Source organism: Agelaius tricolor, unplaced genomic scaffold, assembly GCF_023055355.1.
Source record: "Agelaius tricolor isolate 1412-34295 unplaced genomic scaffold, bAgeTri1.0.p SCAF_13, whole genome shotgun sequence".
In the NCBI taxonomy this organism is placed as follows: domain Eukaryota; kingdom Metazoa; phylum Chordata; class Aves; order Passeriformes; family Icteridae; genus Agelaius; species Agelaius tricolor.
Genome location: NW_027269273.1, coordinates 16,870,842 through 16,893,131, shown reverse-complemented (window position 1 = coordinate 16,893,131; position 22,290 = coordinate 16,870,842). Strand labels below are relative to the sequence as shown.

Genomic DNA, 22,290 nt, shown 5'->3' with positions numbered 1-22,290 from the left:
CCTTTGTGTTACTGCTGCCTGAGAGTTATAATGTGATGCAGTGTGATGCAGCATCTAAGCTATTTCCATCCCCTGCTGCCCTGATCGTCTGCCTCCCTGACTATGAGGATATAGGAGATTTGCTCCTGATTAACTGAGTGTAATTCTTGGCCAAATCCACTCCAGAAACAGCTTCTTTTTATCATTAATGACTCCTGTAAAAGATCCAGCATGGAGGGAAATTTCCTTGCTTTTGATGAGTGACTTGAGGATGAGGCAACACAGAACTGTCACATGAAGTGAGTAATGGGCAAAAGTGAAGGAAGAAAAAAAAGACGCTTTTTGTGAAGTCAGTAGATTTTTAGCAGCCTGTTCCTTGTTTTTATGCTGAAGGTGTCTTTGCAAGTGCTATTCAGCAGACTCGGCCAGAAGTGAGCTCATTCCTAAAGGTGACCTTCATGTTTCATGCTGTAGAACACCACGAATTCATTGCTCCAAAATCAGAATATAAGAAATGCCCATTAGACTCAGCAGAGAAGCAGCACCAGGAAAGCGTAAAAAAAGCATTTTCAAGACTGAATAGCTTCAAAGACCCAATTGCTTTCTTAGATTTAATAGTGTTTAAAGCTTGTAGCCTTGAACCCTAATTCATATGAAGGACCAGCAAGTTGAAAATGCTAAAAACCCCTATGGGATAGGATTGTTCATAGTAATACCATAATGATTAACCCTCTGGAAAGCATCCTAGGCAATTGAGGGAAAATATAGCTCAAGGTCAAGGAGACGCTCGATGGCAAAGTTCTCTGGTGGCAATACCCACGATGGCAAGATACAGGGCTGAAAATTGGGAGCACCCTGGAGAGGGCTGTGCCACCTGTGGGTTTTCTGGGGGAGATCTGGAAGCTGCTTAACATAGAGTTTTCTGGGTCCCATTTACCTGGGTTCAAATCTGAGGAGAGCTGACCTCGGGAAGCTGCAAGCTGCTAATCGAGGAGGCAGCGGTGGGGGGGATAAAGTCCAGATTCCTTCCAAGAAGTCTAATCTCTGGCAAATGTACGCGCACACGCCGTTGCCTTTCCCAGCTGTTGCTGGGGGCTTTGCAATAGGACGCAGCCCCAGCTCCTTGCCGTGCTGCAGCCTCTGTGCCTTGGGAAGAGGAGGAAAAGGCAACTGGGGAAGGACATTGCAGGAGAGGAGAGGAGCGGAGCGGCGGCCGGCCCCGCCGCTGGGCAGAAGGGGCGGGGAGGCGGAGGCTGGCACTGCGAGCAGCGCGTACCTGGAGCACGGGGGCGGGGTGAGGAGAGGGCTCAGGGCTGTGCCCCAGCGCTTGTGCTCCCCTCCGAACGTGCCAGAGAAATTCGGGGACGTGTTCTGTTCCCTTATTTCTCTCCTCTCTTCTTCCCCTTTCTGAAGAGAAGAATCAATGAGAAGAGATGGGGAGAGGAACAGGAAAGTGAAATTCTAAGATGCTGCGGGGAACTTTGATCCCTCTCCTCACATCCCTTTCCCTGCGTAGCAATGGATAAGGCACCCCGCTCCCTCCGGTGCGGAGCGGCTAGCGTGGGAAAGCAGACCCTGGCAGCTGAACGAGAATGTGATGCTTGAAGACACTTTGTATACGAGGGATGGAAATCTCCAAAATACTCGGGCTCCTGGTAGAGCTCTCAAGTCTGCTATCCTGTCTCAGATGTGTGGAGGTAAGAAAAGGTTGTTTTTCTATCTGTTTTTAAGAAGTCACATGGCTCTTTAATATCCTCCCTGTAAGTGGATCTTGTTATTACTTGAAAATGTTTTCTAGAGCATTTAGGCAGTTGTGGTCTCTGGGAAGGACTGGGGGCTTGGGGAGAGATTTGTTTCATTGTGCATATAAATCCAGAAAAAGAAATAAACCGGGAAAGCAGAATACACAAGGGCTTGCAGATGCTTTGGCTTGGGTTTCCAGTGTTTCTCATGCACTGCAGTGACCCTGGCAGGAAAGATCCTTTATTTCTGTTCTTTGCTGATTGTCTCTCTTGCTTGTGGACAGATGATTTATAGCTGCACAGACCTGGGACAATGCCTGCAGCATAGGCTGTTTGCACTGAATTTAATTGGTGGCGATGGTCAGCGTTGGAGTATTTTAGAAGCTGCTACAGAAACTGGCAGCAACTGATTTTTCATTAGAGGGGAAGCTTATTACTTGGACTGAAGTACTTTTGTTTGTGGTCCAAGAAGAGCAGGTTCAGTCTCTCGTATTTATATCACTGGCAGGCTTACGTGTGTGTGCAGGTGTGCACTAAAAGCTAGGGATTGAGGGACCTGGATTGTGGTGCAGTCACAAAAGTACAGTTTAGCTCACTTTCTACTCTCTGCAAAGAGCTTTGAGATCATCAGGTAAGTCCTTCAGTGTTGTTGGTCTGGAAACCATATGTAGGCTTGCAACAGCCTGATACATGCAAACAGATGAATTTTTTGCCTGAAAAGAGTTTATCTGTGCATCCCTTTGTGCATATAAACCTGAGATCTGATCTGCTACTACTGAACCATGTCAGGAATTAATCTTCCATATGCAGTATCCCATTCTGACTTCTGGGAAGTGATGCTGGAGCGTGGCCATGGTTGTCAGCACCTTCTGGATCATATTCATAAGGTTGATTTGAAAATTATATCTGACATGAATAGGTGTTGTTCTTGTCAGATTTCTGTGGGAATTACCTCTGCTTATTCCAGAAGTGGATTTGGTTTAATTCCAAATATAACTTTTCCTATTTTCCAGGAAGAGGTGAAGCTGAGAGAGGCAAAATTACTACAGTTTGAAGAAAACCACAACCATTACCAATAGCTAGTATCCTTTAGCTATCCTTTAGCTGCACATCTCTGCTCTATGAATTACAACTCTTTCTTCCTATAAAAGTATTAGAAATGTTCATTTAGAAACTAATTAAACTACAAGGAGCTAGCAGAAGCATGTATAGTTTCTTCTTTTCACTCTGAGTCTGTGAAGGTCTTGCACTTGCTTGCACACTCTGTAGTGATGTTGAGTGGAGATCCCTATCTCTCAGCCTATAGTCACATTGCAACCACAAAAAAACCTGCCCATAAGAGGAAATGTAGTTGTGGGGCCAGACAGGACAGTAGAATTCTGAGGACTTTGTTTCATATTTTTTGGTCTTAACTATTTAACCCCATTTAGATAATAACAGCATAGGCCATATCATATTTTCAAGTATTAAAACCAAAATCCTCAAAAGGCCTTGGATTTTCTTCCTTTGATGTTTCCTACTTTATACATGGATGTTTATTACCATTTATACAGGAATCCTGTGGGCATCATCTTCTCACTCAAGTAAATAAATATCTGCTACTATAGCTGTAGATGACTTGCCCTATAAACAGTGAGAGGATTAGTAGTTATTATTTTTCTTACTGATAATAATGATTTTCTTCTAGATTTCCTTTCCATAGGCATATCATTTAGACTTCCAACTCTGTTGAAAAAAAACAAGCAGAGCCCAGTAATGTAGTGCTTAGATCAAGGGTAAATCTCTGCAGGCCAGTAATTATTCATTTTGTTGTTAGTGGACAAAGCTATGGTTGTATTTGAAGAGGAGCAACGGGGTGACCAGGGAAGAGGCTGGTTACTAGGGTGTGTTTGCCCAAAGCTGAGCTGCTTTTAGGACATGCCCATGTTTATTTCATTGGATAATCATCTCTCTGCTTTTGTTCTGTTTCTTTTCCCAGGCTTTCCTGGGATCCAAGCCCAACCAAAACCATTTGCAGAGTGCAGGTAAGAACAAGAAGTTATTAATTCAGTCATTGGGCAGACTCTTTCCTGCAGTGGTGATCTGAGACCATAGGCACGATGAACCACTGCTACCTGGCCTTCTTCCTTTCTTTTCATCACTTCTTCAATCTTTTCTCTTGTCCCAATGCCTGTTCATCTCCTTCACCAACATGGCCAGACTACTTCTGTTCCTTCATGTTGAATGCTTTTGCAGCTCCCTGCTCCTCCTACACGTTCTTTTCTTTAATCTCTTTCTTTGCCTTGGTCTTTTTTACATGCTTACTTTTCCTCTGCTCTAACAACTACTGAATTCTCAGACACCCTCTCAGACACCATCCCAGTTGATGCCACACATATGATTTGTTTTCCAGGCACTGACTTCCAACTGCTTCTCATTTTTGTACCTTGCATTTAACCTTCAGCTGTCGCTTACCCCCTCTGGGCCTGGCAGTGGCTAGAAGGCAAATGACAGGATGCAACGTTACTTTGTACCCTTGCTCTTATCCCCAGGTGCAGAAGGGTTTTCTGAAAGTGTTGGCTTCTTTCTGTTTGCTTAGTGAGTAGAGCTGTAAATGTCCCTTTCTCAGTCTACTCTTCCCATGTTATGGACTCTATAAAGCCCACAAAACCTGGGTGGTTTTTTCCAACTTTGTTATTTCAGTGCCATGAATGGAGAGTTTTCTCCTTTTTTAAGGATCATAATAAATTAATTATTGGGTATTTTTACACAGGATATTTCACATGGGCACTGAAACATTGGCACCTGCACTTCCCACAAAATAAATTTGAATATATTAGCCAAGTCCAGATAAGCAAGGTGATCTGCTCATGTGTATAGGGAAACTACATGCTATGAAATACATTTCCCACCTTCCTGCTTTGTGCAGTTCTGCTCCGAAGTGAATACATGTATTGCATGTACAGTAATGGGAACCAGTTCAACTTGTCATGTTTGGGCCCTAAGTTAACACTCTTCAAAGGTCTGTCTGGGCAGTTCATTGCTTCAGATCAGTTTGTGATTTAGACAGTGAGTACTATGAATATTCTTTGAGCAGCACCTTGGAGAGTGATAGAGTTTGAATCAAGCAAGCAGCAGCTGAGACTGCAAACACCAGAGGTATTTCTCCTGACCAGCTGGTGTCTCCCATGTTGTCTGAGCTTCAGTGTGTGATGGTGATGGTAACCCTCCCTTCCTGTGCCCAGCTCCCAGCGTGTGTCCTGTGGGACCTCTTGGCTACTACAATGGCTCACTGGCGGTCACCGAGGCCGGGGCAGAGTGTCTCAACTGGGCAGAGTTCCCTGACTATGTCCAGCAGTACCCAGACCGTGGCCTGGGGGACCACAACTTCTGCAGGAACCCAGACGGGGGAGCGACGCCCTGGTGCTTCTACAGGCTTGTGTCAGGAGCCATCGGCTGGGCCAACTGTGACTGTAACCAAGGTAAGGGCTCTGCTGCCTCAGGGCTCAAGCCAGCAGTGTGTGCTGCATAGACTTGCAAGTGGCAGGTGGAACACCCTGTGGAAAAAGCACAGTACAAAGGCTATTCTGAACTGTTGAAATAATTAATACTAGAGGCTAGCCTGTGTGGGAGAAAAACGTCTGTATATCGTAGGGGGTGGATTTAAGCTGCTGTAGCTGTAATGCCTTGTATAGATGTTTTATTCTTATACAAAGAGACTTCTTTTTTTCTACTGCTAACTTATGCCACTTTGAAAACAGTTTCAGTTATGTAGAAAACAACCCACTTCTTCTCCTTTAGGGTCCATATCAGAGCATTCCTCACGTAAGTGTAGCAGTTCAAATATAAACTACTTCTTCAATATAAAATCTTTAGTGACAAGGCAGGTCATAGGCTCGTGTTAAACTTCCTCAGTGCTGGCAGAAGGACTGAGCTCTCTCAATGCATTGGCTGCTGTGCAGCATTCTTGAAAATGTCCTGTTTTCTGATCTTCCTCGCTTTTCCTGCATTTTGCAGAACAGTTGAAACACCAGTCTAATAAATGAATTGACAGTCTTTTCCCTTGCCAGTGGATGTTCTTTCAAAGATGTCTTCATTAAAGAGAAGAATATAAGTGTAGTGGTGCTGTGTTCCTGTACTGAGGTGCTGCAGACAAGTGTGTCCTTTGCAAGTACTAAAACTGAGTGAGGAAATGTGCCTTCTAAACAGTGGTAAAATTTTTGGTGGGGTGGGAATTGAAAGGGTATTTACACTGGCACTTCCTTTTCTTAGAGAAATTAAAGAGGATTCATCTGCTGTTACTAAACATCTCACTGTAGCAACACTGTCATGCAGGTGAAGTGGTTGATGGAAAGAGATCAGTGGAGTGTCAGAAGTAATTAGATAGATTTTCACACACCCTTTCAAGATAGCATGTAAAATCATCCCCATTCACAGAAGGAGAATCCAGGAGCTTTTGCAGAAGCCAAATTTCCTGCTGGTATTACCATGGATTTGAAAAGACCATAACACCAACCATCCTCCCAGTCAGCCATTGCTGGGACTGGGAAGGTGCCCCACCCCACACTCTTTCACGCACATCACTTTAGTGCCAGCACAGGTAAAACAGGGATGAAAGAAGTCAAGTGCAGTTCAGCTCAGTTACATGCAAATCCAAGACTTGCTGGTCTGAAACTTCTATCAGCAGATAGCAGCTGGTTTTTGGTTGTTTTTTTTCTCTTTGGAAGGTGCTGTGCGGTTGGCTGAAGACAGTAGTGTGGAGCTGTACTTCAATGGACTCTGGGGTACCATCTGTGCTGACCACTGGACTGACTGGGATGCCAGTGTTGTCTGCAGGCAACTAGGTCTCAGGTGGGAACCTCAGTCTAGTTGTGAGAGGTACATGCTTGTGTGGCTTCTGAAAGAGCAGCCTCTGTGGTTACAGTCCCTCTGGCTGGCAGAAAGGAGTTTGTTTTGTGGTCTAATTTTCCACTTACCAGAGTCCTTTTTTACTGTTTTCTTTCTGTGGCTACCCCCAACCCAATCATCATTTGCAAGAAGTTTTTGAAACAATAGTCTCTGCTTCATGCTCCAGGCTGTGAAAAGTGAGCTATGAGATCACTTTCCCTTTTTATGATCATCAGCTGGAGTTACTATAGTGATCTAACAGAAATTTTAGGAGTATGAATGCTCTTTGGGTGTCTGGGATTTGGACATTCAAACTTCTAAACAGCAAGGAGATAAGGTCCACAGAGAGGGAAGGTGATTCAGACAGTTTGGTGTTTGAGCCTGTTGATGGGTTTGTTCATTGTTCTCAAATGAGAGTGCCATTTCTGACTACACCAACTCCTCTGCAGTAGGTGGGCACATAAAGGGGTTGGGAAGTGCTGTGTGCTTGATTGTGCTTTCTCATTAGACGGTAAATGGTCACCCCTTTATGCACTTCCAATTAACTGGGCACACCAGGATGTGAAATGCCACAACTGGCCTGGAGAGTCACAACAACAGCAGGAACTTGTAAGTCAAGCTGTGCTGTGGCATTTCATTGCTCTGTTGCATCCTCTGTACCAGTGAGATCGGCACAGCTGGCAAGAAGAGTCATTCTGGACCATGGCCTGTTCCCCTGCACCTGCAGTCAGCAAACTGCCACGGAGATGAGGAAGCCCTGCTGCAGTGTGGCTATCAGGAAGCTCTGTCAGGAGTTTGTAACCAGGGGAGTGCCGCGGTAACTTGTGTTCCTCCAGAAGGTAAATCTCCAGGGAAAGATCTCAATTGCCCAAAGATGGCTGGTGCTTATGACCACATCCCCTTTTTATCAAGCCAGGTTTTTGTCTACAGGCAGAAAACTCCTGGTCACCACAGCAGCCAATTAAAGAGACAGCAGTATCCCACTCTGGGGGCTGCAATCATGGGTACTTGTTGGGGGTCTAGAGGGGAGGATGTGGTAAGAGAGCATCAGGAGAGCTCCTCTGGCTAGAGAATGGTTCTACACCCTAAACTGCTGGATGTGCTTTGTCTCTGTCTTGTTCTGTTGTGCTCTCTTTCCATTCCTTGAAGCACAGGTGTAGGTGCCCCACTTCGTATAGTTGGGGGGAAGGAGAGCTTTGAAGGGCGAGTGGAGGTTTACCATGATGGCAAGTGGGGAACCATCTGTGATGATCAGTGGGACGACCAGGATGCTGAAGTAGTCTGTAGACAGCTGGGACTCAGGTAATTTCCTTGCTGAATGTCATGGAGTAGTAATAGAAGTAGGCAGAATGAAGAACATGAGAGCATGTCCATTCACTATACTACCAGCCCTTCCTATAGGAGATACACAGAAACCTTGGGAAACATAATTCTGGATTGATGGGATGATAAAGGGATTTTGTACCCCATTCTTCTCAATTTTATGGTTTTGTGCTGTGTAAAAAAAAAAGGTACATTCCTGTCTCAGGATTGTGTTTACCCCTGTTCAACATTTTTGCATAAATCCTAATACAAATCTTATTGGCCTCAATGACAACTTGTCATGGTGATTTCCATATGTGAACTGCAGTTTCTTACTTGGTTAAGTTTAAACACCTCTAGTTTCACTGGCTGCCCTTATCCTCTTCAGACAGGAAAGCAAGAGAGACCACCTCATTCTTCTGTGTGCAATTCAATGCTCAACGTGGGAGCTGTTGTATACGGACCATTCTTGAAAATCACTTCAGTACAGGATTATTTAAAATAGATTCTTCAAATTTGAGATCCCTCAATCTTTAGGAGTTTTGCCTGTTATGAGATTGTAACTGAGACTGATGGTACATCATTGTCTGCAGAAGTCTGAACTGTTCATGTTGTAGTAACATTTTTGTTATTTGCTGGAAGGGCTCATTGCAAACTTTCCAATAACATATTTCTATTAACAGTTGGCAACTCCACTGTATCAAAAATACAGATGATCTATGGGAGGACAGTGACCTAGCATAGGAGAGTCCCTGTGCAAGGCAGAATCTGAGGACACAGGACTGTGGCCTTCCTTACTGAGCATACATATCTGTAATGTTTACAGTGGGACCCCAAAAGCCTTGTCATGGGCTCACTACGGGCAGGGATCTGGCCCAATCCTGCTGGATGAAGTGCAGTGCTCAGGGAATGAACTCTCCCTTGATCAGTGCAAGAAGAGTGACTGGGGACAGCAAAACTGTGACCACATTGAAGACGCTGGGGTCTCCTGTGACCCTTTCACAGGTACAGATGTACAGCTCTGCCAGTCAGATGCGGTCGGTCTCACCCCCCATTACTTGACTTGCTCAGCAGGTAACCCCCTTATCCTGGTTCAGGATCCTGCACAGCTTCCATATATAGCTCCCACAAGGGCTGCTGGATGTGGAGGCAGAGAGTAGATCAGAGGCAGACTCAGTGGTGTTCCCACGGTTTTGCTCAGGTAGTGTGGAAAGACTGAAGTGAATCCTCCCCTGACAGATGGGTGTGTTTGGAACCAATGAGCGTTTGTATTTTGAGTATCCACAGACATCTGTCTCTTTTGTTTCTTTCACTCATGGGTGGTACAGAGACCTAGCATGGTGCACAGGCTGTTTCTTTTCTCCCCTTCTGAGTGCTGCCCTTTCCTTCTCCCACTCCCTGCAGAGGGCACGGTCCGGCTGGCCGGCGGCCGCAGCCCCAGCGAAGGCAGGGTGGAAGTTTACTACAATGGAGACTGGGGCACAGTGTGCGATGATGGCTGGACAGACCTTGCTGCCCAAGTGGTCTGCAGGCAGCTGGGCTTCAGGTAGGACTGAGAGTGTGTAGTGTCTGTGCTTCCTAATTTCCAGGACTAGATTCCATCACCATTGACTGGGATAGGCCGGATCTTAATCTTTCAATGGTGTTTTTGTTAGAAGGCTTATTACCATTATACAACTTATTAAGGAAAGATTACTAGGTATCCACATCCTTTCCAAGGGGCAAAAATAAATCTTTTATCTTTTGCCTCAGCCTGTTTTGAAAGCAGATAACAGGCTTAATACTGTCCTTATGAACCCCTCAGCAAAATCAGAGAATTTTCTTTAACGCTCCTTAAATTTGCAGGTGTCATTTCTACTTTATCAGTAAAAGGATATCACCTATCTGCTCCAAATGTATCAACTTCAGTAGCTGAACAAAGACCATCAGGGCAAAAAAGAGTAGCAATAGGGATTTTCAGCCCATTGCTGAGCTGTCATCCCTTCAGGTAGGAGTTGGGAAAGATTTAAAATCAGGATACTCTTGCCTTTGAGCTAGTAAAATGGGGTTATGTGGCTTTTTTAAACATGATTAGGATTTCCTTCTAAAATTTCAACTTTATAGATGAAAAAAAGACTAAATTCTTCCATTTGAGTTCAGCTACGTACTATGTTTGTCATCTCTTTTAGTGCCTAAGTTTGCAGCCTTCTGCAGTTCAATTCCAGATAGCTGTTTCCTATAAAAAGAAATAGAATTACTTAAATGTTGACATTTTTGATGCCTCCTCTGCCAGCCCCTCCTCAAATTGATGTACCTGCCATGACTGCAAAGCAGCCTCTGCTGGCCCTCTGTGCCTTTGAATGTACCTTTGACCAAACACTAGAAAATTGACTGGTCTGGGGAGGCCTCCCTGAAAACTGAAGCTGGCAAGACATGAGGGTGCTTGGTTGCCATCCTGTGTGGCCACTGAGTTGTTTAGGTCAGAAGGCCACCAGTACCATAGTTAAGCAGGGGAGTTTCTCTTTGGATCTGAGCTTGGGTCCTTCTGTGGCATTTAGAGTTTCAATGTTAATTTTTTCAATGACAATTTTCTGTTTCCTTCCTCTAGTGGTCCTGCTGCCCTGGCCTCTGAAGGAGAGTATGGTGCTGGCCAAGGCTTCATCTTACTGGATGATGTGGCATGTGTGGGGACAGAGCTGACTCTCCTGGACTGTGCCCACAGCAACTGGGGGCAGCATGACTGCTCCCATGCTGAGGATCTGGGAGTCCGCTGTTCCCCAGAAAGCAACACGGTCATGGATGGCAGCCTGGGTAACTCACCTTGCTCTTGCCCTGAACAGTGGGAAAGTTTCACTTTCTGGTCTGTTCCCTTGTAAGCTCTGGCAGATGTGGGAGTTTTCCCTGTGCTGTTTCAATAAGGGGTCTGCTTTTTGAGGAGGAATGAGCCCTGGCTGAATTGGGGCAGAGCCACAAATCTGTGGCTCCACCAGACCTACTATCAGACCAGCAGATAAATGGAAACTGGAGAGAGTTGCATTGGCAGTCTCTGAAACAAACCTCAGGCGCTGAGGGACAGTGGCTGCCTTAGTGTGCCATTGCTCAAGGGAACCCTTTTACTAGACCTTTTAGGAAACTTAGGTGTGGCTACACTAGTGCCACACCTAGCAAAGACAGGAGGATTTCAGATGCAAGGGGTTGTTGTTTGCACTCCCTTTTGTGGATGGCACAAATTGTGAAAGTATTTCAAGTTAGCATAATTTCCTCATTTATATAATGCCTGATACTCTCCCCTTTCCTTACTACAGGAGACTTTCCAGTTTGTTAGACATTTGTTTGGCATCCAAATTTTTGTTTTTCCTGGATATAGAACTCTTCTCTTGCTTAGAATCATGTAATAGTTTTACAATTCAATTGATTTTTTTTCCCCAGGCATGTTTAAGCTTGTCTAACTCTTGCCTTAGGATTAATAACTTTCTTTCTGTTCTTATTCTCCTCTTTACCCAGCTTTCAGAGTATGATCCACTGATGATTTCCAGTATGTATTAAATAAATTAGTATGTATATAGTGTTCTGATTCAGCACAGAGGTAAAATGTCTTCATATAGACACACTTCTTTATTTTCTTTATTTTTTTCTCCCTTTTTTTCCTTTTAGTTTTAAGCTTACTGATGTCTGGGATTCATCTTTTTCTGTAGAACCCAAGTTTTGGACAGCTGACCCCTCTGGTTATTTTGCTTCCAGCAGCTCATGTGTTTTCTGCTTCAGGGCCTCCTGTGCGGCTGGTGGATGGAGAAAGCACCAAGGAGGGCCGGGTTGAGGTCCTGCTGAACGGGCAGTGGGGCAGTGTCTGTGACGATGACTGGACAGACAGAGATGCTGCAGTGGTTTGCAGGCAGCTGGGATTCAGGTAAGAGCTGTGGTACAGGCATCTTACAGACAGAAACAGCTCTCAGGAGCACTTCTGGACTTGTTTCTGGGGGCTTAGTTTTAGTTTTGGCACACCCAGATATGCTTGAGGGAGTAGGTTGCTCTTCTCACTCTACTACTGTCGGTGTGTGGAGTGACACATAAATATTACTCCACTTAAAATGCACTGGTGACTCAGGTTCACTAGGCTCCTGCTCACTGCAGATTAGCCACCTTCTCTCTAATTGCAGTGGGACAGCAAAAGCCAGGGCAATGGCTTATTTTGGCGAAGGCCATGGGCCCATCCATCTGGACAACATAGAATGCAGTGGCATGGAGGACAGCCTGGGCCAATGTGCCACACCTGACACCAGGATTCCCAGCTGCTGGCACAGTGAGGATGCTGGGGTGATCTGTGACTATGTGGAAGAAAAGGTCCAAGATTTCAAGAGAACAGGTGACATTCCCATTTCTTCTGTGCAGGAATCTGGAGTTCTGGTTGTAGGATCTCTGCATGTTTTTGTGGTTTTTCCCTGTCATTCTTGTCTTTGGCTGAAACTTCACCTACAAAATAAGCATGTCCTGTCCTGCACCTCCTACGTTTTTCTTGTTTTCAGTGTATCTTCTTAGCAGCACAGAATGTTCCAAATTAGACTGAGGAGCTCCACCCATGTCAGGCCTTTGAGCCTGCACAATTTCCCCACAGCCGAGTCACCATACTCTTCCTTAGAACAGCAATCATAAGCAATCTTTGGGATTTAGAATACTGAGGAAGTGTAAGTATAGGTCCTACTCTTGGCATGAGACTATAGAGACTCCAGGTAAGCACCTCTGGTGAAATTAAGGAAACCTATGGGATCAAATATTCTATGAATTCCATATGCACAACACAACACAGTCCACAGTCCATTAATCCACAACCTTGAGGATTAAAGCCCTCAGAGAAGCTGAATGGTATTTGGCTCTGTGACAGCAATGCTGATACTCTAAGGTGAAGGTCCCTATCCAACTGCTGTAACTTTGCCATGCAGGTCCAGAGTCTGAAGTGTGTGGGATGCGCCTGCTTCACCGTCGCAAGAAAAGGATCATAGGTGGAAACAAGTCTCTGAGGTACTACCCTGTAAATGCTGAGTCAGACTGGTTCCAGCTTTCCTTCAGGCTCTGGAAATAGCCTGGGAGATGCTGACTACATTAATGCATTTTCACTGGTGATTTTTGAACTTGGTTTGAACCAGTATCTAGGAAAGAATGCAAGCCAGCTGAGCCCAGATGAGACAGAGTGGATGGGAAAAGAGGAAAATGGCTCCCATGTGTGTGAGACTGCTTATTCCTGTTTCTCCTTCAGAGGCAGTTGGCCATGGCAGGCCTCACTGCGGCTGAAGGGTTTTCGTCGAGATACTCGTCTGCTGTGTGGAGCAACGCTGATCAGCAGCTGCTGGGTGGTGACTGCAGCCCACTGCTTCAAAAGGTGTGTTTGGGAGTGGGGAGCCCCAAGGGATACTCAGTGATGGACAAGATAACCTCATACAAGTTTATCCTCCTAGCCCAGTGGAAGTACATGAGCAAAGTTTCTAAAGTAAGACCTTCAAGTTATGATGTGTGTGATCTTGGAGTGCTTATGGGGATAACTCAATATAGACTTGCTTTTTCCTTCACTGCTTACAGCTGGCCTCTTAACTGTGAGACTTTACAGCATAAAGGGAACCAGCATTTTGACATTTAAAGTGCTTTAAGGAACTGTGAATAGGTCAGTTCGCAAGTCTGTTGCAACTATAATAATCATTTTTATAGAAGCAAAAGTCCTGTGCCTGGTAGATAGTGATTTGAGACACCAAATCTACAGCAGCTGGCATGATCATATCTGCTAAAGAGGTCCAACATTCCTGCAGCTGGAACTGTTTTACCACTGTGGTATGAGGAGGTGGTTCAGTCTCATAGCAACTGAGGCTTGTGTGAGTCTGCTTTCCTCTTAGCAGGACTATTGAGATCTTGAGTCTGAATTTCTCCAGGTTTGGTGTTGATGTGCGGCGCTACCTCCTGCGTGTGGGCGATTACCACACAGGTGTGAAGGATGAGTTTGAGAGGGAGCTGCCCGTGGAGCGGATCGTCCTGCACAGGAACTACTGGGCTGGCAGCAATGACAATGACATAGCCCTGGTCCGGATGCGGGGCAGAGAAGGGCACTGTCTCTCCTTCAATCACCACGTTCTGCCCGTCTGTCTGCCTGACAGGAGAGAGAGGTCTGACATCAACAGGCAAGCCTGCATCATCTCTGGCTGGGGAGACACAGGTGAGTGGTGGGGCTTTGAGAGGCAAGAGGGATGAGGAAGTCTGCCTTCAGAAGCCTACATGGGCCATTAATTTATGTCAATTCAAGGCTATGTTCTTGCTGCTCCCATTGTCTGTGCCAGTGCATGGTGCTAAGGAATAGGAAGATGAGTGGGGTTTTGTGCTATTGTGTTTTCATCTGATTTTGAGGCTTATTGAGTCTGCTCAATATTGGTGAAAGCTTTGGTTTCCACAGCATCCCTCTGAAGCTGTGGGAGAGACCAATGCTGCCATCTGGCCACAGTCCTCTCTTTCTTCCCATTTCTACACATGTATTTGCCCACAGTAGGCCCCTAAGGGAGCAGCCTGTGCAGAGCTGCTATACCAAGCCCGTGAGAGGCCCCCATGTTTCATTAACCTGCCTTCTTCATGGTACTGTCATAGTGAAGTGAGGGCTTAGAGGTAGAAGGAGCCCTCAGTGAGAAATCTTTCTTGGACTACCTTGCTTAATCTGCCTGTGTATTTCTGCAAGGGCAGATGGACTCTGAGTCTGGTTTCTGCCCTGGGTTCAAGACAGTCTGGACCTGTCCTCTTTGAGCATATTACTGTGAAGCTTCATAGGTAAAAGGGAGCATGGAGGCCTTTCTGGGGCTGCTATGACTGGAGAAAAGCCATATGTTTAGAAAGATTTCCTGCCAAAAGCCCCAGGAGCTCATCTGTTGATTTTGGACTTGCCCGTCCTTCTCAGCTGTTTCCTTAGCTATTACCGCAGCTTTTTAACTGCAAGTACGTATTTGCCTTTAGAGTTCAGTTGTGCCAGTTGCATGTGTCACTTCAGGATATTTGGGGTGGATCAAGGAGCAACTTAGCCATGTAACTTACCTTAAGCTGTACTGGAGCTTAGTGGCTAGAATCCTTCCCACGCACCAAACCCAGCTTTCTCAATGGGGAGCAGTTACCTACTACCTTGTGAACTTACATAAACCTTGGGCACAGAAAGGTCATGCTCTAATATAGCACATTACCTTATGTTCTCAGCAACCCTGGGCTAATAAAGAGATGTGATCAAATAGACTCAAGTCTGGCCAAAGATGAAGGGAATTCCCTTTGAATAATATTTGAATACCTCTGAAACATCTTCTAAAACTTCTCTGAGGATTGAGCACTTAACAGCTACTACTGCATTTATTTTCTTGAGAAAACACTGTCCTTGCTTTACTGAAGAGGAAATTGAGGTTTGGAGAGGTGAGATAAATTGAACAAAGTTCAAGTTACTTGTTGGCAGAATCAGGAGTAAGACTCATCCTTTGATCTAACCTTTTTCTACAGTCCTCTTCCCCACATCTTTGATCTTACAGCTCTTTTTTTGTGGTCTGGCTTGGCATCACTGTTTTCAGAAGTTCTTGTGGTTTCAGAGATGCTGAACTCAGCCTATTTCTGTGCGGCAGACTTGACATGAAATGTAGAAGTGTCTGGTTTTGTAGGGAGCACTGTTGCACCAGGTCACTGCTGTTGCCTGTATGTGAATCAGTCTGGCTCGTCTGTTTTATTCCAGGGAAGTCCTATTCCAGAACCCTGCTGCAGGGGGTGGTGCCCCTTCTCCCACGGGAAGACTGTGAGGCCCGTTACGGGCGGAAGTTCACCAACCGCATGATTTGTGCTGGGAACCTCTCTGAAGACAAACGGGTGGACAGCTGTCAGGGTGACAGTGGAGGGCCACTCATGTGTCAGAGATCAAATGGACGCTGGATCATCTTGGGCATCACTTCCTGGGGGTATGGCTGTGGTCGGAAGGATTCGCCCGGTGTGTACACAAAGGTCAGCAAATTCGTACCCTGGATCAAGAAAGTGACCAAGCTAAAATGAAAATGACTGAGCTCTTGGAATTTCAGCACATGGTCCTTTTGCTCTGCAGCAGCAGAAGGCTGTGGCTTCTGGTCTGTGACTGATGAAGATTTATTTTGACACTGGACACTGGCAAAAGATTTTAATGTAGAACTGGAAGGAAAACAGTTGTGACTGATTCTTTAAAGTCTTTGGTTTCACTTTTGTCTGTAATCTGTAAGCAGAGAAAGCAGGTGCACAGTGGTAACAATGATCAGTATACATTGCTCTAAATATCTGAATCCTTTAATGCAATCACACTTATTCCTTTGCCCTGGCACACAGAAATGGTAGAAGTAGAGAGATACCTATTGCTACAAATCTATTCATGGTTGTATGTTTGGACAGTTGAAACATGCTGCCAGGAGAGGCGAGATGCTTGGAAGACAGCACCACATGTTGGCATAGTGGAAATCTTCAGATTTTTTTTCGTAACAGCTCTCTTCAGTTCCAGGAATCAGAAGATTTGACCTGAGTTGAGGAACAGGGCAACAGCTGGGTTTTTTAGCTTCCCTGATATGTCTCTAGGGGGAACCTTTTCTCTTCTGAATAGTAGGTCTGCTCCCATAGGATCCCTTTCAAGTGTCTGCCTAGGCTAAGAGATGCTTGTCCCTCCTGCTGTAATCCTTTGTCACACATTTCCAGCTGCCAGATGCTGTGGTTTTATTGCTGCTTTTTTGCTATAGTAGTTTGTGTGTGTGGTTGGCCTTTTTTTGTTTCCCCTAAGTGGCATCTTCTAGAATCAGTTGTCGGTGTGAGAGGCAGTCGCTTTCTTGCCTTCATGATTACAATGAAGAACTTAAGACTGACCTCAAGTGGCTGAATAGACATATAATTTTTCTTAAATCCAAATGTAACGTTAATCTCAAACATTCAGGCATTGAATCATGATTTAACAGCACTGTGGGGACTTCCTACATCGTCCCCTATTCATCATAGTTATTAGCTGCCCTTTGTTCGTGCTGCTAGTCTCTAGTATTTCTGTGTTCACTGTTTTCCATGAAACATGGAATTACTCCTGGGGTATAGATACACCTCAAGCAAATTACTCACTCCTTGTGAAAAACAGTAAGTGTGCTGCAAAGCAGCTTCCCACTTTGAAGTGTGTTCTATTCTTGAAACCTCTGGGTCATGCTTCCTTTTTTCTCTTCTTTGCACTCTTTGTCTTTTCATTCCTCTCAGTGGGAGTAAACTGGATTAACTTGAGGTTATGCAAGCACTATCATCAAGATGTAGTTCTCAGCCCGAACAGATACAATGCTGAGAGAAAGCAGAGGTTATTGAATATTACAATTTCTTCCTTCTGTCTCATCCAAACAAATGAACAGAGTTCCCTCTCATGCCTTAAGCACTTTTTAAAGTTAATATATTATTCTTGAGTAATAAAAAAAATATAAGTAGACAAAAGGGCTAAGTGCCTTAATAGCTGGGCAGTGCAGCATCTTCTCACTGTGTACAGATAAGGCAGAGAGGAGACAGGTCTGTACAGGAAGAGGAGCAAAAAGCTTTGATGTATAACCAAGGGCTCGAATGTGGAGGATTAATATAGGATGGGACACATGGAACTTGTGCCAGATGTGCATGTTTTGAGTAGGCAGTAACTGGGTCAAGCACTGACCTTCTGTCTGGAAGGTTTGCACTCAGGGCATTGAGGTGTTCAGTATCTGGGTATTACCAATACAAGAACAGAAGGCAGAGCACAGTCTGTGTATTAGCAATGTCATATTACAGGGCATGTGGTGACAGAATCCCAGAAATTGCCCTGGGTTCAAGAAGTACTTATTGCCTAAAGTTTTAATTTTTCTTCTACAAATTAGCTTAATGTAGAGGTGCTGACCTGACTAGGTGGCTGATTTTTGTGTGTGAAGGCTAAACTAAACTGTTTCATTTACCTTTTCCAGGTATTATAGGATAGTTGGACTACCAGTGTTGCAATGGGCTGTTCTAAAATCCTGCTTGCAAACTTTATTTTAATGAAGAATTGTCAGAATCTTTAAAACATGCAATGTCAGGACCCCTACGACCTGGCCTTTGAGACAAACCTGATCTGTTTGTGCCTCTTCTTGAGGTGCTGAATGTCTTCAGCACAGCTTTGTGCTGATAACCCTGTTTAAAATGCCAGACTTGGTTCCTTGGCAGCACCGTGCTTGGCTCCACGTGGGCTGTGTTGTCCTATGGCTCCTGGCAGAGTCTCTAAAATGCAAGCTGCACACTGCTCCTTATCTCCCAGGCATTAAAATGCCAAGAGGACCAAGGGCAATTATTCACAGACCTTTCATCTTGTGGGGGATTAAATGCCAAGTTCTATACTGGCAGGAGCAGTACCTGTCTGGGAAACATGGAGGGATTTGACTTTTACCTTCAGCTTCCCCTGAGCCAGCATGATACAGCAGCTCAAAGGGAGTTTCTGTGCCTTGGGTGCTGTCACATCTCTAGTTTAATCTGGTTTGATCTTTCAGTTTATACCCATAACCCCAACAGGCATAGAAACACCCAAAGGATGACACTGTGAGGTTATTTCCCTAAGCTTACTTAGCAAGTGGCCATTCAGGAGTTAGCATAAATTACCATGTAACACAAGTGAGATGTAGGCCTTACATTGTCTTCTGCAATTCCCATGTTCTAGTTAAAAATATTTCTTTCTCCTAGATCTTGTCACTATGAAAGCTGTGAGAATCCTTGTAATTAACACCCTTTGAGTCCTGCATGAGCCAGGAGGAGGGAAGCAAGTATCCAATCTCCTTTGCCTGCTTTCATACCTTACTTGTGCTGTAGGCAAGCCTGTCAGTACTCTCCTACATTGACCTGGCCTCTTTCAGGATACAGCTGTTGCTCTTCACTCTTTAACCTGGGACTGTGGTCCAAACCAAATTCATGTGCTTTGCCATTGAGGCTTACTGGAACTGCCTGGTTGGATGAACAGCACTCAGTCACCCTAGGACTGTATTTTGTAATGTTGGATAGCAGCAGATGTTTCAAAGGATAGTATGTGTGAGTTGTGCTGAACAAGTTTTAACAGCCTTTCCTTCTGGGGAATTTTGTTCTTGACCCATTTAAATTAATTACTTGCATTACTATTATCATCATTAAAAATGGAAGTACAAATACTTGATCCTCTAGGTGCTGTACAAACACTGTGCACTATTCTTTTGTCATTCTTTTTTTTTTTCCTAAAGTGTAAGAGTTTATATCTCTAACTTTTAAAAACTATTTAATGTAACCACCCTTCATCTTCCATATAAATGTTTAAATGTTTTGGTTTTAATCTAACTAAGCTCTCAATCCCAGTATTTTCTGGTAATGAAAACCATTATAATTTAATTCTCCATAGCACATAATTTCTTTTTATGGTTCCTGAATTAATTGCCTTTTGTTTTCATTAAGTACCATCTGTCCTTGTGTTCTCAGCCATAAGAGGAAATAAGGGGCCTGGCTTTATATTCTCTGTCATGCATTATTCTAGAGTTAGTTCCTTTTCTAAGACTGTGGCTTCTCTGTCTCTCTTCAATTCAAACTGTCTAGGTGTCTGATAACATGCTGACTGTCTCTGTGTGTCTTCTCTTTCTGATGGATCTTTAAACTTTGGTAAACAACTGAATGCAGTTTGCCAGGGGAGGCTGTATCCCCTGCTGATTATTTGAGTACAGTTTTCTCTAGCAGGCAATTCTGTAAGTGATTTCAGTGCTGTGTCTGTATACTGGAGCTAGTTTAAACTTGCTAGTGTGGTCTTGGTGGCAGCCTTGCTTCAAGGGGATGAAAACCCACTGAGGTTAGCTCCCCATGTGTCTCAGTAGGTGCAGCAGTCCCACCGAGCTCACAGAAATTGCTGTAGGTCTGTCTGGGGAGCTCTGGGCAGGGAGACCAGGTCTGTGCAGACCTTTCCCTGTGCTGACATAGATGGAAGGCTGAGACATTCCACCTTCAGAGCATTAGTACTTTGGATAAGGCTCATGCATGTGCTGGTTCTAGGAGCTGAGAGCTCACTCAGTGTTGCTGGTGGCTGCACTGTGCCACATGGATGCTCTGAGAGAACTTTGCATGGCAGAGTGGCACATTGTGGTTGTGTGACAAAGGGAACATCACTGTGGCTAGGAGCATTGGCAGGAGTAGAAACATGGCTATGGTAAGGATCTAAGGAGCAGCTCTTGGTGCTGCTCCTATGCTTCTTTGAGAGAATACTGCAATCCTCCAAAGGCTGCCCCAGTGCTCCAAAGGCTGTCCCAGTACTGGGGTCTTCCTGACCTGCAGTTCCTGCAGTGGTAATATCTCAAACCTGTTCACACTTTGGCTACCTGAAGCTGGATTAAAGATTTATCACCTTCTTGTGGCTGAACACTGTTGTGATGATTTCCATGAATTATGGTCTAAGCTATAATTAATCAGGCAGCTGTTTATTAACCTGGACAGGATGTCAATTATCCTTGTAATCTCTGTAAACCTGTAGCAGAAAATAACAGATCAGTTTCTCTAAGGACTGGAGGCATTGGTGAGGAACAAGCAAAGTGGGCATTTGCTATCTCAAGGTAACAGAGGTAGATCTGCCTTTTGTCTGTCTTCCTTTCTTTCTGAAGCCTGTATCCGGAAGTCTTTTCACTCCAAAAAAGCTGCAGTGATTCACTGACCACCTGAAAAGAGGTTTTGATGTGTATATTCAGCAGTCAGATGAAAACTTTGGAGAGATGAAACTACACTGTGGCATTTAACACTATCCTGATAGACTCATGGGGGGTTTCTTACAGTTAGAGAGAACAGAATCACCTCTGGTGGTAACCAAGTTGGGACTACTCCTTGTAGAACAAGGCACTGTGACCTGGACTAATGAACATGTCCTGGGCTGCGTTTTCCCTTGTTTGGGAAAATATTTAATTTTCCACATGAGAAACTTGTTTGTGCAGTAGCCTGCTATTAAATCCTTTTCTACTAAGGGCTGAGTACCTCTGAAACCAGTCAAGTGCCAAAGCTGTTATGTCCCCTGGATCACCACCAATGGCTCACCAGGTATGCTAATAAATGGATTATACTGTGACTGTATGGGGCTCTGTCTTATTTTTAATAAAGGAATCTGTTCCAAGGGCAGATTTTAGGGGTATTTTCAGCACTAAGTTAATTAAATTTTTTTATTAACATTATTTTTTACAAGTCTGCCAAACGTCATTTTGTATTAAAGCACTTGACCACTGCCTTCCTATGGTGAAAAGGCTGGGGATGAGTGTATGGCATGAGCTTACTTGTTTCAGATGGGCTACTCTTAAGATATCTTTGGATTTTGAAACTGAAATATGAATGAGGAGAAAGCTGAGCTTTACTTCATGTTGTTTTCTAACTAGGACAGCTACCATATTCATTGGGAGAGAGGAAGAAGGGCATTCAGGTATCACCGTTGATGTAAAAAATTCTTTCTTGGGTACAGTTTCCTCTTTCAGTGGAGGGAGACAGGATACTGCTCAAATTGCCTTGGTTTGCTGGGCTGAGTCCTGTGCTGCTCTTAAACTGGCCTGTTTAGAATGGGTTCCTGGCATTGGTGGGGGTTTCTATGGAATTCTGTTCATGTGCAAAAGGGAAAAGAGGAAGTAGAGCCAGCAAAATATGGATGGTCCAGCTGGAGTAATTTATGTTTAAAAAAACCTTTGGATTTAAGATGTGCTGATGGAGGACAGGTGTAGGACAGACAAATTCAAACAAATTGGTGAAACCCCAGTGCACCACTTGATCTTCTCCTCCCTGCTTTTCAAATCTCACACATTCTGCCAGAAATAAAAGGCACTGTTCTCTTTGCAGATTTTCAAAACTAGCCTATCACCTGAAAGGAAGAACCAACTTCTTTGGATCAGCTTTACTAATGAGAAGCTGTGTCGCTCTGTCAGCTAAGCACAAGGCCTTGTTTCTCCTATCCCTTTATATCTGCAGTGGCTTTCATGCACACATCAGGGCAGCTGAGGCTGAGATGGGAACAGGGGGAACTCGCTGCTGTTCAGTTGCTGCCCAACAGAAGAAACAAGGTGGCAGGAACTGCAGAAGTGTACACTCTTCTGTCACTTGCTTCTTGGAAACAGGACAGAACCACTTCAAACAACAACAAAACCCTGTTCTTTGCAATTTAACTAATCTGCTCTGTGCAAACCAGAGCTGTAGGAGAAGAACATGTGCTTCTAAAGGCTAGTTCCTTGCTCTTTTTCCCCCTCCCCACTCGCACGTAGAAGCTTGCTGCAGGTAAAGTAGGATTATAACCTCTGATTGTGGGAATCTAAAACCAAACATACCAAAGGAAAACTCCTTTGCTTAAGGTTTACTATTTTGTTATCTCTTGTAAGACTAAGAAGCAGATTCTGTTATTCAGCACAATTATACTGAAGTCTCAACAGAA

General features: G+C 44.5%; 1 protein-coding gene across 2 annotated transcripts; it reads left to right on the top strand.

Annotated features, from left to right (window-relative positions):
- The first annotated feature begins 7 nt into the window (after positions 1-7).
- Positions 8-20,952, top strand: LOC139595546 (neurotrypsin-like). Of its 2 annotated transcripts, XM_071438900.1 has the most exons (16): positions 8-278; positions 1,496-1,676; positions 3,700-3,745; positions 4,946-5,182; positions 6,428-6,551; positions 7,251-7,426; positions 7,742-7,889; positions 8,716-8,894; positions 9,294-9,435; positions 10,477-10,679; positions 11,634-11,775; positions 12,026-12,231; positions 12,806-12,884; positions 13,120-13,242; positions 13,784-14,064; positions 15,598-20,952. In XM_071438900.1, exons 2-16 carry the CDS (start codon positions 1,605-1,607, stop codon positions 15,906-15,908), a joined length of 2,469 nt encoding a protein of 822 aa, XP_071295001.1. In that variant the 5' UTR covers positions 8-278; positions 1,496-1,604; the 3' UTR covers positions 15,909-20,952. The 2 variants fall into 2 exon arrangements, with proteins under 2 accessions (XP_071295001.1, XP_071295000.1); XM_071438899.1 differs by lacking the exon at positions 8-278 and having other exon boundaries at positions 991-1,676.
- Positions 20,953-22,290: the final 1,338 nt, after the last annotated feature.

Bases quoted from the DNA above. Each gene is read 5' to 3' on its own strand.
- LOC139595546 (XM_071438900.1), top strand. From the start codon at position 1,605: ATGGAAATCTCCAAAATACTCGGGCTCCTGGTAGAGCTCTCAAGTCTG. The intron at 3,746-4,945 runs GTAAGAACAAGA...TCCTGTGCCCAG, and splicing joins AAACCATTTGCAGAGTGCAG to CTCCCAGCGTGTGTCCTGTG. The intron at 11,776-12,025 runs GTAAGAGCTGTG...CTCTAATTGCAG, and splicing joins TGCAGGCAGCTGGGATTCAG to TGGGACAGCAAAAGCCAGGG.